The sequence below is a fragment of the Thunnus albacares genome, chromosome 13, assembly GCF_914725855.1.
Source record: "Thunnus albacares chromosome 13, fThuAlb1.1, whole genome shotgun sequence".
NCBI lineage: Eukaryota > Metazoa > Chordata > Actinopteri > Scombriformes > Scombridae > Thunnus > Thunnus albacares.
The window spans coordinates 14589948-14606846 of NC_058118.1; the positions used below are offsets into that span (position 1 = coordinate 14589948).

General features: G+C 40.6%; 1 protein-coding gene across 1 annotated transcript in view; it reads right to left on the minus strand.

Moving 5' to 3' along the window:
- Nucleotides 1-16899, minus strand: part of LOC122995102 (protocadherin Fat 3) — a 63727-nt gene that overhangs the window by 31037 nt on the left and 15791 nt on the right. Inside the window, exons 7-22 of the mRNA XM_044370111.1 lie at nucleotides 13563-13624; nucleotides 12143-12457; nucleotides 10685-10895; nucleotides 7542-7613; nucleotides 5994-6130; nucleotides 5214-5489; nucleotides 4759-4969; nucleotides 4374-4588; nucleotides 3999-4157; nucleotides 3749-3870; nucleotides 3410-3592; nucleotides 3171-3285; nucleotides 2797-3078; nucleotides 2281-2631; nucleotides 1424-1597; nucleotides 797-1327 (exon numbers count right to left, since the gene is read on the minus strand). Of these exons, the coding sequence (XP_044226046.1) occupies nucleotides 797-1327; nucleotides 1424-1597; nucleotides 2281-2631; nucleotides 2797-3078; nucleotides 3171-3285; nucleotides 3410-3592; nucleotides 3749-3870; nucleotides 3999-4157; nucleotides 4374-4588; nucleotides 4759-4969; nucleotides 5214-5489; nucleotides 5994-6130; nucleotides 7542-7613; nucleotides 10685-10895; nucleotides 12143-12457; nucleotides 13563-13624 (3416 nt within the window). The remainder of the gene's footprint in view (nucleotides 1-796; nucleotides 1328-1423; nucleotides 1598-2280; nucleotides 2632-2796; nucleotides 3079-3170; nucleotides 3286-3409; nucleotides 3593-3748; nucleotides 3871-3998; nucleotides 4158-4373; nucleotides 4589-4758; nucleotides 4970-5213; nucleotides 5490-5993; nucleotides 6131-7541; nucleotides 7614-10684; nucleotides 10896-12142; nucleotides 12458-13562; nucleotides 13625-16899) is intronic.

Below are 16899 nucleotides of genomic sequence, written 5' to 3' on the forward strand. Positions count from 1 at the left end.
GGCAGGATCCTTTTTGTTGAGGCATAATACTTGAAATACAAAAGTAGAGCATTATACTGTACATTCATTAATAACAGAAACATGAAAAAATGTTAATAATTTCAATATTGTAATTTTCATGTTGAGGCAGAGGAAGGAAAACTTCCTCTGATCAACTGTTTTGAATTGCAATATCAAAAAGAATTGCTACCAATAAACAAATGTTCCTCTTTTTAATACAGTCAAAAAGCTACTGTTACATGTAGAGGACAAAAAAACCCTGTATTTAGTGTTAAGTTTATCAATGATTTAAGTCAATTACTGAATGATAATACCCCAGTGGCCCACAATGTCCAAGATGCATGATCTATATAGTGAACAATACTACAATGCCACTAAGCAAGCCCAGGTTTAATTTCATGCATAATGAATAGTTATTTATCCAATATTCTTACATTGGCTTCCTGATTCTTGACAAATTCAATAACATAGTCAAATAAGGCCAGTGACCTATTTTGATGACTGGCTCACCTCCAAGAATAGTTTGCAGAAATCAATGAATTCAAATATGTGTTATGTTAGAATTGTCTTGTGCAAACATGTTCCTCAGTGCAACAGCACTGGTCTATTGTTCGCTAAAGGTCAAGAACTTCCACTGGGAAATTTCTAGGGAAATATCACACTATCTACTTATAAATAAATAATTTGGCATTTAATATTCATCCATAATACTGCTGGAGTGGGCCTTAAGTCCAAACAATCATTCAGTATGTGTACACACTGGACCAACTCAGTAAATAAAGCCATACACACACACCTGTAACACGGTCGTTCCAATCATGGAGTTCTCAGCAAGCACAGCGGAGTATGACGTGTTCTGAAACAATGGCGGGTTGTCGTTCATGTCCAGCACGACAATGTCCACGTCGACCTCAGACTTGGCCCCTGTCAGTGTATCTGTGGCTTTCACTGTTAACCGGTAGTACTGCATGGTCTCATAGTCTAACGGGTAAATCACATTGATGATTCCTGTGTCGAAGCCAATGTCAAACTGGAGGGAAAGGTCTCCATCCGTGATGGTAAAGATGACATTCTGGCCTTCAGGACTGGTGGCATTGATACACAGGACAGAGGTGGAGATGGCCACATCCTCTCTGACAGTGACACCATAGAAGGGTTTGTCAAACACTGGCATGGCTTTATTTACGACAGTAACAGGCAGCTCCACCTCGCTGGACAGAGGGGGGAAGCCACTGTCAGTGGCCACGATGACCACCTTGTACTCTGCGTTAGATAAGTCTGCCTCGAAGGACCTCTTTAGGGTCAGCTCTCCTGTTACAGGATTAACCTACATGGCATATATAAACACAATTTTGGAACATGAGGAGCAAAAAAATAAAGAACTCCTAACTTCACTTAAGAGCAAGAAAGATATAGCTCCCACCTGAAAGTTCCTGTGTTGCTCTTTCAGGCTGTAAGTCACCTCTCCATTCAGACCATTGTCTTGGTCAGTGGATGAAACCCTGAAAATAGATGATCCTGGTTCTGCTTCCACCTGCACTGCAGCGTAGTAGGGGAGGTTCACAAACTCTGGGGCATTGTCGTTCACATCCTCCACCTAGAGAAAGGACAGTTATTTTTGGAAAATCAAACTGGGTCATTGTAAAGAATTTAAAGAAAAAGACTGGTGGCAACTGAAGGTTTAAATACTCAGTCCTTAACATTTGGTAATAGGATCAGTAATCACTGTTGGTGTTGGCAACAATCAGTCACACTACATAACCACACTACATGACAAATATACATTAACTGTAAAGTGTAGACTCTCACTAACATCTTCACTTTTATTTTCCCACGAAATAAAAGCGTAGCTTACAGCATACAATTCTCTATCTGCATGTTCAGTCATTTCATTGAATCCACTGCACATCGTAGATACTGAAAAATTCAAAACCAGTGCATCATGTTTATTAGAGGTGCACCTTACATAAAATCAAGCATCAAACGAAAAACAGAACATCAAACAAAAACTTCTGTGTGGCATATTAAGGATGTGGAGAACTTTGGGACTTGGAAAGAATTAATCATTAAGTTCTGAACAATGCTGCAACTGTAGAAGGGTTTAAATGAGTTAATAAGCTGTTTCATAAAGAAAACATTATGTGTGATACAAAACTACATTGAAAGACTGAACAAAAAGTAAGACTCATTAAGGTGTCCATGCAACTTGGGAATAAGATATAGTACAAAAAAAATAGTATTCCTGCACACACACTCTTACATGCAGATTTCCACACGCACCTGCACTTGTACGGTGACTCTGGCCACCCTCAGTATCTCATCTTCTCTGCTGACCTCCACTACCAGCTCATAATTCTCTTTCTCCTCTCGGTCAAAAGGCACACCGGTGGTGAGCACCACTCCGCAGGTCGGCCGAATTGTGAAGCGTCCACCAGGGTTCAGCAGAGTGTACTTCAGTGGCTCATTAAGGAGGTGGCCGACTGTGTTGACAACAGTCACTACAGTCACATTGGGTATATTCTCCAGGATGGAGGCGGAGTAAACCGGGAAGGTGAAGAGAAAGCCACTGTCTATAGCTTCTCGGACAAGCACTGTGACCAACGTCATGCTGGAGAAACGTCCATCCCATACCTTAAAACAAAGAAAAACAGAACGATCCTCAGCGCAGAATGAGGTGTCATTTGTATATATTTGACAGCTGACTCATAATCAGTTAATGCAGAGAATGTATTTAAAAAGGCTTTGTCTGTCCTGGCAAAAATAACAAAACAACTAATTAACGGCCAATTAACTTACCTTCACATTGAAGCGGTAGCGGTCTTTACTGAGGTTCTGATTAATCACAGTCACAACCCCAGTGTAGCGCCCCACAGAGAAGTGCTCCAGGTTGCTGTCCACCAGAGAGTAGACTAGCAGGGGGGTGGTGGACTTGTCAGGGTTAAGGCTGACGTCAGAGATCATATCGGGGTCAAAAGCTTCGACCCTCAGGACCTCGACTCCCATGTAGGTTGGCAGGAGGAGGACTGCCTCGTACATGTCCTGAGAGAACCTTGGAGGTGAGTCATTGATGTTGATCACCTAAGACAGAGTGAAAATCCAACATAGGAATCAAAGTGAGTCAACAGTGGTTTGTGAGGCAGTGAAAGCTGACTCATATGTCATTTACTTACCTTTATAAAGACCTCTGCTGGGCTCTCAGCACTCCTAGGAGGCTGACCACTGTCTCTAACATGAACCTTGAAGAGGAACTCAGAGAAGGTCTCATAGTCCAGGCTGGCAATCGTTCTAAAATATAAGAAACATTCAATAATTATTTGCCCCAGAAATTATGAGATAAATCAGTTTCTAAGCAGGTGAATTGACATCCTCAATAATGATGCAATTGATTTGTTTTCCACTTGTCACCCACCGAATCGATCCAGTCCCTGAGTCCACACTGAAAAACATGCGAGCGGTCTCGTCTATGATCTGGAACACTAGCAGGGCGTTGTGATTGCGGTCACTATCGGTCGCCTGGATGACTAGAGGGTTACCATCTTCTCCCAGAACCACACTGTTGACTGGAGCAGCCTCACTGATTGCACCGACGTACCTGTTAAGGTAAAAAGAGGACACTGCTATAAAAGAGGAAAGCTACACTTACTCACCCCAGAAAATTACATGCTGTCAGGAGTCATCACGGCTCAGCAGCATAGGAGCATGTCAGTGCCAAATCTATACTCCTCAGTAGGTCAACCGCCACTAATACCTGATCTGTTGAAAGACTGGTGGGCTATCATTGACGTCCCCCACCTGGACGATGACAGTGGTGCTGGCCTCCACTCCAGCCATGCTCAAGGCATGCACCACCAGAAAGTAGGATGTTGTTTGCTGCCAAAACAAAGAAATACAATGTGTAAAAGTGCTTTTTTAAACCTCTATGTGCATATATTAGTAACTCCTAAAAGAATCATGACAACACTGAGTGTTCACGGATTAAAACACAGGTATCAACAAACCTCAAAGTCAAGCAGTCTGCGTGTGCTGATTACACCAGTATGATGGTTAATAAAGAAGCAGTAGTCCTCGTTGCCCCTGGTGATACCATAAGTAAGTGCTGAGCGACTGAGAGCACTAACGGTGGTCACGTATGTTCCAATGGTGCTGTTCTCCATTATCTGTATACACACACAGACATCAGCGATTTTAACCAATTTTCTATTTTACGTGCACAGTTTCTTTGATGAAATTTACCTGCTGTATGCCTGTCTACACATTTACCATCTACCCCTCACTACCATTTTCCCAACCTTCCTTTATTACATCAATCTCTCCCTTCCCAGCCCTCTTATCCATGCAACGACCCACCCCAGCGAACCCATCTATCCCTTTACCTCAGCCTGATACTCCTTCTGAGAGAATTTGGGTTTGGAGAAGTCAGAGAGTATCAAGGAGATGCGAACTGAAGCCGTGGCCATTAATGGAGGAAATCCACTGTCAGTGACACGCACAGTGAGGGTGTAAAAGCCCACAGAGGTGAGGTCCAGGTCCCTGGCAATGGAGATAAGGCCAGTGGCATTATCTATGCCAAACACACCGCCGGTGTTACCTGAAAGTAACGAAAAGGTTAAAAACATCATTTACCGGTTAATACGAAAAACTCAATTTTCAATTCCAATTTGTTCTCCTGTGACAAAGCATTAAATACCACTCACAGAGGTGAAAGAAAAGAGAGAAAAGAGAGGCATAAAAACAAGATACTGTCAGATAGCACCACACCTGCTTCCATAGTATAGGTGAGTTGCCCATTAATCCCATTGTCTTTGTCAAGGGCAGTCACTTGCACTACAGAAGTGCCTATGGGAGAAGACTCGTAGGCCACAGCATCATATACGGTGCTTGTGAAGTAGGGGATGTTATCATTGGAGTCCTCCACTGCCACCAGGATACGAGCCAGGTCACGATTAAATGGAAACTCCTGATCCTTGACCTGGAGCAGCATCAGGCGACATGAGAGATTAATATGGATAGTGTTGTAGGAGGCGATAAATGAAAGAAATCAGCTAAAATTAAGTAAGGCAGGCGTAGTTGCCAAGAGGAGGATAATTTGGAAGGGAACACAGGGACACACACACACACACACACACACACACACACACACACACACACACAGGCTCACAGTAAGAGCCAACCAAGTACACAAACATATATTTCTTCCATGTCTCCCTTCTCACCATAATAGTGAGGATGTGCTGTGTTCTGGCCTCATAGTCCAGCCTGTCTGCAGTGTAGACAACCCCCGTACCAGGATTGACCCTGAACAGTCTCATACTGGCCGGGTCTACACTGCCATAGATGGAGAAGCTCAAACGGGCACGCTCGTCCATGTCCGATGCCCTGACCCGCAGCAGCTCCATGTCCACTGGTACGTCCTCAGAGACACTGACATCATAGGCAGGCTGTGAGAAGACTGGAGGGTTGTCATTGCTGTCTTGTACCCGGATGAACACCTGAGTGACAAAGAGACAGAAGGAGAGTTTGAAAGGTCAGCACAGAACATAGAGAGTAGAATTGTGCTCAGTATATTATCCACAGAGATAAGAGCCCTGGAGTTAGCTTTGGAAACTGATAATACCTAATGCAGTTCTTGGGTAGTGTTCCGCTCTTAGTTTTTTCATTTGCAAGGTGGAGATACCAATGAACATTACAAACACTTGACCTTTATTTGCACAGGCTAATCTCATTAATCCACTAATATCAAGGATTTCACTCATAGGACTTAGTAGGCCAGCCAAGAGAGAAGAAGCAAAGGAAATGTCAAAGACAAAGCAACAAAAAGCACATTTCATAGTCAGCCAGAGATAATTTCCAAAAAAAGGGAGTGCAAGCAAAGGAAAGAGCAAAGCTGAGTGTAAACAGCTCCCCTAGGAAGAGGTAACAATAATTTAATTTGATGTGGATCTGAAGTGTGCATGAAACGGTGCCAGTGCATAACAAATCAAAAGTGTGTGTACCTGTGCGGTGGCGAAGTTGGTCCCATCTGTCACCTGTATAGTCATGTTGTACACAGACTGCACCTCTGCATCCAACGGCTTGGCTACAACTAGAGTCCCCACCCCCACTTGAAGGTCAAACTGCATGTCAAAGCTCCCTGGAATCATACACACGCACACACACAGACACACACACACAGTGTTTCAGTCATTAAGGATTCACTTTGCGTGCTAAACTCAGGTGCTCTAAGTTATTACTGTGTAATTGTTTTGGCCAGGTGCCTGCGCCTGGAGCTGGAGGGTCTGTGAAATAAAATGAAGTGAAATGCAATGCAATGTAGCACCAAACCCACTTGCCAGCTTGAGAGTTGTTAACAGCCACACAAACATCTGTCTTATCAGTCCAAAACACAACCCATCTCAGAGATCAAAAACCTGCAGCGGGGTCTTTTCCACAGGCGGTGAGTGCACAGTTTAAAGGCTTAATGTTTGATTAGAGTGAGGGAGAGGATTGATATGTGTTAGGTATTCAGCACTATCCTTCGTCTCATTCCAGCTTCTCTCCCGACATATCTGGGAGCTTGAGCTCTTCTCAGCATATGAATACTGATTGGGCATTTTTCACAGAACCACTGATGCGTGTTGAGTCTGAGCAAACCACAGGGATTCGCCTTTTTTTTGTTTTTTTTTTTTCTGGAGGAGAGGTTGGTCAATATTACACTAAGAGGGAACAATTTCACAGAATTAAGAAAACAGAAATCCCAGTCTGCAGTCTCCAAATAAAAAGAAGTATCCTGTTCCTTTCCTGTCTGTTAGAGGTGCCTCTGGGGGTCTGATCATGTTTCACAGTTAGTTTTAGCATTTTCTGTAGCATCGGAGATGCAAAATCTAAACAGATAAATACAGTATATGTGTAGGAGTAGTCAATGAACTGTGACTTAGTTTGCGTATGTACATAAATCATTTCATTAGTAATAGGTTAAACATACAATAATTTATGTATCACACTTGACATTTTTTAAATTAGTGACCCAGTTTTTATCTTATTAACAGATAACTGACAGTAGTTTTTTGATTACTAGTGGTGCTGTAAAGCAATTTTTGAGTGGGTCCATGTATTGTTTATCTTAAATATTCTACCAGAGCACGTATAAACAATATGATACACATGAACATTGATCCAAAAAATCAAGACATCTAGTGATATTAATCTGAGGGAGAATATTGCTGTAACCTCAGTGACACAGAGAATGGTGCTGTAATACTTCTCTCCTGTAACAAAACATACGCTGGGTTTGTTAAAGTTGTATCACTATCTTATGACAGTACAACCATATGCCGACTGTGTCACCACCTCCCCACATTTACTTTCCAAAGTAGCATCATAGTAACTGAACTAATGATATAAACTTGTCCTACTGGAGCAGAGGTAACAAACCAGTGCTGGAGTTGTGTGTGAATCCTTTTTCAAACTCAGATCACTCATGCTGCATTTTCAGAATTTTTCTGAATTTCTCCAGACCTGAGGCATTTGAGGCAGAGTTGTGGCAAAGTTAGTTTTGACCAGACCTGTGTCAAGTGAGCAGTTTCTTCCACACGCATTCTGCGGAATGTAGAACATTTCTCTGGCGAGCCGTCCTCCTTAGCGGTGAGAAAGAGAAGAGAAAGAGATTATTAATATTTAGGTAGCAAAGGATATTCTTCTGATCAAAGGTATGCAACATCTCCACACAGCACTCTGCAAAAAAGACCTCTTGACGTTTTTACATTTATCTGTGCTCTTAAGAAATGTAAGTGGATTTTTAATCGGAATACTTCAGCACAGTGTGGGAAATTCATTTCATTCAGATTCATTTATGGATGGTATCTGAGTCAAGCTGAAGTTTGAGAGAAAAGATGGCCTAATCATCACAATGGAAATGTGCACTTCCTGCACAATTTCTGCACTGATATTAACATTAAGGGCCGTATTTTCATGCAAGCACAAGGTGCTGTGCCAAACACAGTCTTTATGCAATTTTCCCCAGGCGCAGGTCTATTTTTTGTGTTTCTGCCTGTTTGGTAATTTCCTGGTGCCAAACAAGTGTGCTTACGCCAAAGTGGGAGGAAAGGCACAGCTGAGGCTGTGTTTATACAGATGAGGCGACACTGCAATTTTGGTGCTTGTTTTGGCACAAAATTGCATCTGTGATAAAACCTGCTCAGACCACCTCTCATTGCAGACACAGACACAGGACAATTTTTGTGGCTTCAGTTGGCAGAGGCGCATGCACACAGGTGTCTCCAAAATTACAGAACATCTTTCATCTATGTTAGGTTTTGCCCCTTTCAGTTGGGTTGGATGAGTGAGTTTCACACAACAACTTGTAGAGTGTCAGATCTTGATGCTTTAGATGTTTATTAAACAGCTGTAGTCATTACACAGCAGCAGGAATGATACGTGTATTTCAATGACAATCTCTGATTTGTGAGAGAGGCTGGGCATCATTTTATGCACGGATGGCACAACAGAGGTAACTTCATTAATTATTTAAATCTTCAGACACTGCAACAGGATCAGTCAGGATCTATGGTAATTAATGTTCTGCATTCTCTAAAGATCAGACTGGAAAGCTGTTTCTAACAGATTACAAGTTTAACAATGAAATAGTCTGAAGCAACACAGTTGTTCTCAGGATGCGTCCTGAGCTCTATCAAATCTGTCTGGACATTTTTATTAAATAAGAGTTCAAAAATGTCACCAGGATGTTCACAGTGAGTTTTCAGTTTTGCCACTTGCAGTCAAGTCTCAAAATACTTGCAGTAGTCAGTTCAGTTCACACCCAGTAGTAAGTGTGTAAAATACCCTCTGAAAACCAGAGGGCCTGTGCTGCACGCATTCCCTCCTAAACAGAGTAGTCCTACCAACATCCTATATGCCATGAACAAATACGATATGTTCGTGAAAACATTTCAAAAGAGGTTTAAACATAATCCTGCTTACTTAACGCACAGCCAGCCCAGCGTGGATACCTTCATTCATTTACATATTTTGACAAAACAGTAATAGAACTTGCACAGTAACCAGCAAGGAGTACTGAACTGAGCACTGAACTGCACAGAGTTCAGAGAGAACAGAGTTTAGATGTATTAATTATCCCATATTAATTGTTTGCACAAAATGAGCAGCAGCACCGGTATGTTAGCAGCTCCAGCACAGAACCCATCAGCTTCATTTTCATTCATTGTCAGCATATTTGGATTCATGTATATTAATATTTGGGGTGTCCAGAATGTATATTTTGGAAAAGTTCAGCTGCTTAACAGAGGTGAACTCTTTTCTCTCTCTCACTCAGCATCTCTCTCCCATTTCACCTGTTGCTGCATTTAAAGGGGATGAGAGGAGCTCATGTGATTGATCAACACTGAAGCTCACCACGACTCCACCTGATGATTCTGTATTCCTCCAACTAATAATGTATTCACTCTCTCCTCCATGTTGTGCCTGGCTGTGTCCAGAGTGCACCAGTGCTGATGGTCAGGATAATTGCGAAAATTTATTGGTCACACCCACATGCACCATGCGCTAAGAAGAAAGACTTGAATCTGCACCTGCACCCTATTTCAGGAAAATAGGGCACTAAGAATGGAACTGGAAAAAACAATCACATGTGCATTTTCTAAATCTTTGACAAGTGTAACTTATCAACTTATAACAATTTTTCATATTAGCATCTAAATAAGGGTCTCTTTTTTTGGAACTGTTGAGTAGCAATCCATAATGAACTATTTGCTGATTATTTTTTCTAAAACCTTGAATCAAGGGGCAAGATAGAGCTCCCAAGTTTTAAACAAACAGGTTTTGAGCCAGTATGTGCCTGAGAAGATAAAGTGTTTTTGACCAGAGCCAGAGTAGCAGTGGAAGCTATTATTTTACTGTCCTTTGTTTGCCAGCTTGTTTTTGGCCAACTGAACCATAAAAAATGCTATTTTTAATTTTTTTTTATGGACACTTCATTTTTGCCTGTGTACAATTAATCTTAATTAATGTGTCATTGGCCTTTTGGTTCTAACATGCTAATTTTGAACAGACATCAATTGAAATTAAATCCAAGCTACAGCAAAGATCTTCTAGAGGATTGTGAGAAACCCTGCAATCTAAATTTTGCAAAATTGCATGGTGTGTACAGTGTGAAATGCATTACTTATAGTGATCCAGGGCAGGTCCAATCCAAAAAAACAAACAGGAACTCTCAATAGCAGAATGTGGAGATCATTTCCCCAGTAGATGTGCCATTTTTTATGTTTTATGACACTAATTGATTTACTAAACTGGTATATATGCTATAGCAGTATATATATATATATATATACTGCTATATATATATACTGCTATATATATATATATATATATATATATATATATATATATATATATATATATATATATATATATATATATATATATATATATATATCTATATATATGTATATATATATATATATAGAGAGAGAGAGAGAGAGAGAGAGAGAGAGAGAGAGAGAGAGAGAGTATATGCCAGTTTGCAGTACAATTGAACATTTAGTTTTGCTGGTATAGCCACACTTTACCACATAATTATTAAAAAAACAAAATTAAATACATTTGAATTAACCTGACTGCACAAGAAAATTCTCTAAACAAACATAATTCTGTGTCTTGTTAGTTTTGTATTATATGTGAGTTTTCTTACCGATGATATTGAACCAAACAGGTGTGCTCGACTGGCTCACAGCAACAACTCCCACAGGCTGAGCTATAGCAGCTGTCTCAGATATTGAGAAATTGTAGAACTTCTGTGTCAACATTAGAGGCAGCAGCGATGGGACAGGTTTGCGAATCCACTCCACATGGAGTTTGACAGTAGACCATAATGGGGGATCACCGCTGTCCTCTGCTTTTATCTAAGAGAAGGAAGAATACTGAGAAACCTCAGGACATTCAACTGACACATCCAGGAGCCAACAAATCTAATGTTTGAGAATTTAACTAAATTACTGGAATAAAGATGAACCAGACTGTAAAAGAGTGAACAGGTAAAAGAAGTAGATTTTAGTTGGATTTATTATTATACTAAATCTGATGTTAGTATCCCTTGATTTCAGGGAAAGCAAACACTAAGAAAGTATAAATGTATGCACGTCCGTACACCTCAGCAACAACATCCCATCATAAACAATATTTTTGCTGACCTCTAAATTGATCTCAGCAATTACTTTCTAATGGGATGGTTGTCCCTGCTGGCTCAAATAACTTGCGCTTCCTTACATACACCAAATAGGAATATCATTAACCAAAATGAATCAAATTAATTGGTGAAGGAACCTATATGAGAGGCAACTGTAAAATATGGAGTTTTAAGTGTTGTTCACTGAAGACCAGAACCTGTGAGCCAAATACATTATTTGAGTGATTATTTGCTGAGAGAACGGTATTAGCGTGAATATAAAAAAAAAAACACGATTAAGGGGGAGAAGATTGATGTGTTTTTCCATTTCACTGTAGCATGCTCCTTCCACAATTAAACTATGAGTTTACTTCCACTCCAACTGCACACAAGCGCAAGCACAAACTCCAAGCTCACATGGTTGTGACAAACTAATCAGAGAATCAGACGCATAAAGAAAAAATCTGGTGTCTGCAGTGCAGTAATTTCAAAGGAGCTGGAGCAAGATAATTACATAGTTAGTATGAGGAATATGGTACACAAATAAAGTCACAAAAATTGCTTTGTGCTTGTGTTTGGAATATGATTGAGTCTGCGCAAACAGAAACACAAGTACCATTTTATGCCAGAGAATCAAAACACACAAAGTCAGATGTGCCACTCTGCACACACAGGCTAAAAAATGGGCTCATGCCAGATGAAAAATGGCATTGTGACAATAAACTAATAAAACCCCAACTGGTTATGAATTTTGCTGTAACAACAGCAGGAATTGTAAGAACAGCAGTGAGGAGGAGGAGAGGGAGAAGCACCATGCATGAAAGAGGTCAGGGGTCTAACCCCAAATCTGTAATTCAGACTAGATTTATATTTTTTAGTTTTTAGCTAAAAAACACAACTTCACCAAGCCAGAATTAGACCAGACAGCACCTTAAATAAAAAGCAGAACCCTTAAGATAAATAAACTTGGTATATGAAACTCACAGTGAGGATATCATAGTTGCCTGCCGTCACCATCTTCTTTGATGACACCATAGCAGTCCTGGGGTCAATAGTGAACTTTTCATCCTCATTACCATCAATAATGCTGTAGGTGATGTTGCCGTTGGCTCCCAAGTCACGGTCATAAGCAAAGACACGGTAGACCGGTTCACCCCGTTTGTTGCGGTCTCGTTCGGGCAAGCTGATGCGGTAGGTGACCTCCGGGAAGGTGGGCGGGTTGTCATTCTCATCCTCGATGTGAACTATGACCCACACAGTAGACTGGCGGGTGGTCACTGGGCCATCTATGACTGTTACCTGAGAGAAACACACAAGTATACACAAACACATGCAGGCAGATACATATCAGGCAACAACATATGTCATTGTCTCTTTAATGTGTTTTACAATATTTTTATATTTACTTGTGATTCCATACATTATGCAGCTGCTTCTGTAGTGAGCGGGGGTCACGTGGACCTGAGCTCACGGGAAATCTCTTTGTATTATTGATCCCCTGCAGGCAGAGGCAGAGGTCTGATCACTGATCAATTGGATCAGATCAGGGTGAACACCATTGCTGCCAGCCTGCCTGCTCACTAGACTATTAATTACAGACAGGGAGACTGGCAGGCGGAGCAGTGGGTGGCATGCATGGAGTGGCATTCCTATTGAAATCGCAGGACATGACAGGACAGGATGATGTAACAACAGAAACCTCTCTGCCCCCAATTTTAAACTCCTTCTAGAAGTGTATGATACTGTTAGGTACAAGCTGTCTTCTACAACTTTTTCTGCTTCTACTATTTTCATTTTGTCATGTGTTGTCACAAGCTGGGTTCATATTAAGTACTGGAGCAGAACAAAGCTGCTCACAGAGTTACTGAGTCTAGACAAGTCAATTGGCAATACAGAAACAAAACACCAAGCTGCATTGCTGTGGGTCAACTGTGGGTTATTTCATTCTATTCTGTAAAAGGGCAAAGTGCTCGTAGATACAGCAGCATTTAATAAGTTGTAAGAAAAGTCTGGGGGACGTATAAAGTTTGCTCATGTCTCTGAAGTCAAGAATCTCTGATTATCAGGTTCATCAGCATGCAGAGCAGCAGGAGCACCAGAAATGGTAATCACGGAGCTATCTGTATGCCCAGTGCCTGCGCTTATCAAATGCTGGGCAGACCAACTCCTCTCTTCCCTGTTCCCGTCCTGAGTAGAGAAGATAACCGATGATGAATGATCACATTTAGAAAATCCTAAACCTGGGGCCCAAAACTACAGCCATTTATCACAGTTTATGGAGCCTTGAGGGCCTGCCAGCGTTGTCCTCCACCCTGTCTTTGTTAATAGTGGGCTGTGGCAGGTGGCAGGGCCAGATAAATAATAATACTATAAACCCACGAATACTGTTAAGGTTTTACTGTACCTCTAAGAAGTGCTCTGCCTGTTGTTCTCTGTCCAGTTTCCTCGCGGTTGTTGTGATCAGCCCTAAAATCCGCAAAAGAGCAACTTTAGATTACACAAATACCGATTTGCAGATAGTTAGCAAAGACGTTACAGCTGGTGTCTCTTTATCATTGAGTGTGACCAAAATTTTCATAACATATTCATCATTTCTCTTCACAAGTTTTCAAATATTGCTACATTTTTAAAGCCAAAATAATTTCCAGGTAGTCTTCCATTTTAAAAATGAGCGGATGCATGCATGTGTACACTATACTCACATGCACACATATTCCATGTTCCAAAAGCTATAGCCTGCAGCCCTGGCAGAGATTATGGCATTTGGCACATGTTCATATGGCACTATATAGCTGTGGGTCACTCAGTTTTCCAGCATGCCAGCAGGACAGTAGGAAAAGAATTAGGCTATTGATAATAGCTTTGATCGATCCAGATTATTCAGATGACGGTTAGACAGTTTGACAAATGCTAGCAGGCTGCACTGGAGATCACAGACAGAGACAGCTCCATTTTCCCTTGACATTTTCCTCTTTTTTTTAATTCAGCATTTCTTATTTTGTCGTTTGCTTAGTACTTCACCGTCATTGAGCAATTACACACACTCATATAAACACAAACACAGACACAAAGTTCGTGTTAATCAATAATTGCTAAGTTTGGTCAGTAAAAACATTTGTGTTAAACAAATCAAAAGCTCCTCAGGCATTATTCTGGGGGGAAAAGGGGGAAACATTGCAGCACTGGTGCCAGGATAGGGAGGACTTTTTGTCCCCCCAATTTCAGGTATTATGGTAATAAAGTGGTAATATCTAAAGCCAGGTATTACGGTAAGCCGACTCTAAGATGTTGGACCTGATGACCTGAACATGAACAAAGTGTTAATTAGCTTTTGCTTTGAGGAGTGATAGGCGCACTCAGTACTGGAAAATAAGCCTAGGGGAATAAATCTCGCTCTGCTGCGGTGCTTTCTATTTGTATGTTTGAGGCATACTGGATATAAAGACCCTGTTTTAATAGGACATGAATTTTGATTCTCTTTTGAACCTTTTTAAAAAAAATACATCAACTGGTTGGTTGGTTGTTTGGTTACAGTGTAATAGTTCTCAGAGTGTAAAACATAAGGATCTGTATCAACAGGGTTCAAGACACTTCTTTTGAGTCAAACCTTTTTAGCCACTTGTTGGCGGACCACAAAGCTGCTACCACTTTGATCTGGATGTACCCTGATGAGAAGAGGGAATGCATTTCTTAAAATATTTTAGATGTATTACAAAAACAGTAGGCTAGGCTGAGACTGAAAGGAAGTTGACGTGAAAAAGTTCACTAGCCTATTATGTCATCCAAAGCTGATGTCCCCCCCGCTTCAAAACTCATTCCAATGCCGCTGCATTGCAGGCATTAATCCACGGGCAGATTCAGCCCATTATATGACAGTTTTACAATATTATAAGCCGACTTTTGTTTCCCTGAGGGAATGAAGTTGTAGGTCACAGCCCTTGCCTAATAATCATCATCTCATGAAAACATCCAGACACAATGAAATGGGCACATTTGTCTCAGCCCGAATGTTTTGTCCTAACACACAAATACAAATGGACTGATGTAAGAACTGAATTACTATTAATTTGTTTTTGTTTAAAAAAAGAACACATCTGTCTGTTGTAGCATTATTATTTTCATTCACAGTTTCAAAGTATTCTACACAGGATTATAGAGTTATATGTTCCAATAAAAACAAACACACATGGGTACATGCACAAAAAAACATTATGCATACATATTTGACTGTGGATTTTTGTGTAGCACAATTACACTGAATGTGCTTGAATGGTGATAATGTGTCTGTTTCCGTGTAATGAAGCGTTGCGGTGAAATAGGATTATTTTGGATGCTTAAAATATCTGTACAGTCAACACTCAATGGATAAACTGAAACCAAGCACGCACAGACAAACACAAATACACACACACACACACACACACACACACACACACACACACACACACACACACATACTTACACATATCACAGTGTCACCTTGAACTTGCTATGCAGGCTAACTTCAATTAAGCAAATTAGGAGTAAATCTAGAGCAGCGGTCACAAGCGGCAGGAGAGAGACTAGAGGGGGAGGTGGAGCTTGTTCACCAGAACACAGCATGAGTAACAACTGATAAAAATCAATGATCTACAGCTCACAGCACATCTGCAGTTAGACAATCCTCCATTTTAAGTGGACATGAGGAAAATAATTTAGAAACCCCCACCCACACCTTGACACATACACACAAAATTTATGTGATGGTCCAGTGGTCTGTTCAAATCTTTAGACTTCTCCTCCCTATAAAGTGCTGTCAGTAACTCAATTCATAGCCTAGTTCTTCACCACATAAGGGGAATAGCTCTCATGCATTTTCTAACAGGAGCAACATTAAAAATACAAAGTTAAGATTTCAAAATCAAATTCAGGCTTTTTGTTAATGTTGATTATGAATGATGACTCAAACATGCACAATTGATTTGTTAATATCCCGGCACAACAAAACCAATACAATCCAATAGAGGCTTGTAAAAAAAAAAAGGTCACACAGCCAACACCATGACTCTATGACAGCACTCTGCAAACATGCATGCTTTTACAAGAAGCACTACATCTAACGCCCTGTGTCATCTGTTCTCTTTTCATCCCCAAAGGAATTAGGCTTCACTCACACACTCAAAAAACAAACATACAGCACTGTAAGCTGTCACAGCACATTTACACACTTTGCACTCATTCAAAGTTCTGCTTCAATACATTTTGAGAATTGTTGCAGTATCTCAAACCCGTCAAATTGACACTTTCAGTGTGAATTTGAAAAATGTATTAATTTGAACCACCCAAAACTTAGTTTTGAAAAACAATTGGAAAACTTGAAGGCTTTTTAGTGGTTCGGGTCATAGTATATTGTGGCTGGAAGCCGCTTCATGAAAGCAAATCAGTCAACTCGGTTTTGTTTATTCATCTATCCGATGAAATCACTATGGTACATGGAAAGTTTTTGACTGGGTAAACAGTGAGGGATGATTCATACTGAATGCGTCCTTCACTCATGCATGTCTCATTACCAAACTAATAGACTCCTGTCAGTCACATTATTGTGAAAATTATGATAATGATGTATGCAAATTCACACCTTGCAATTGTGACCTACTAAAACTGTGTAATATAGTAGATCCACAATGAAAAAAAAACATTTTAGTTAATTTATTGTGCTTCAATAAGCTTCACTTCAATAAGAAATGTGGCCTCTGAGAAGG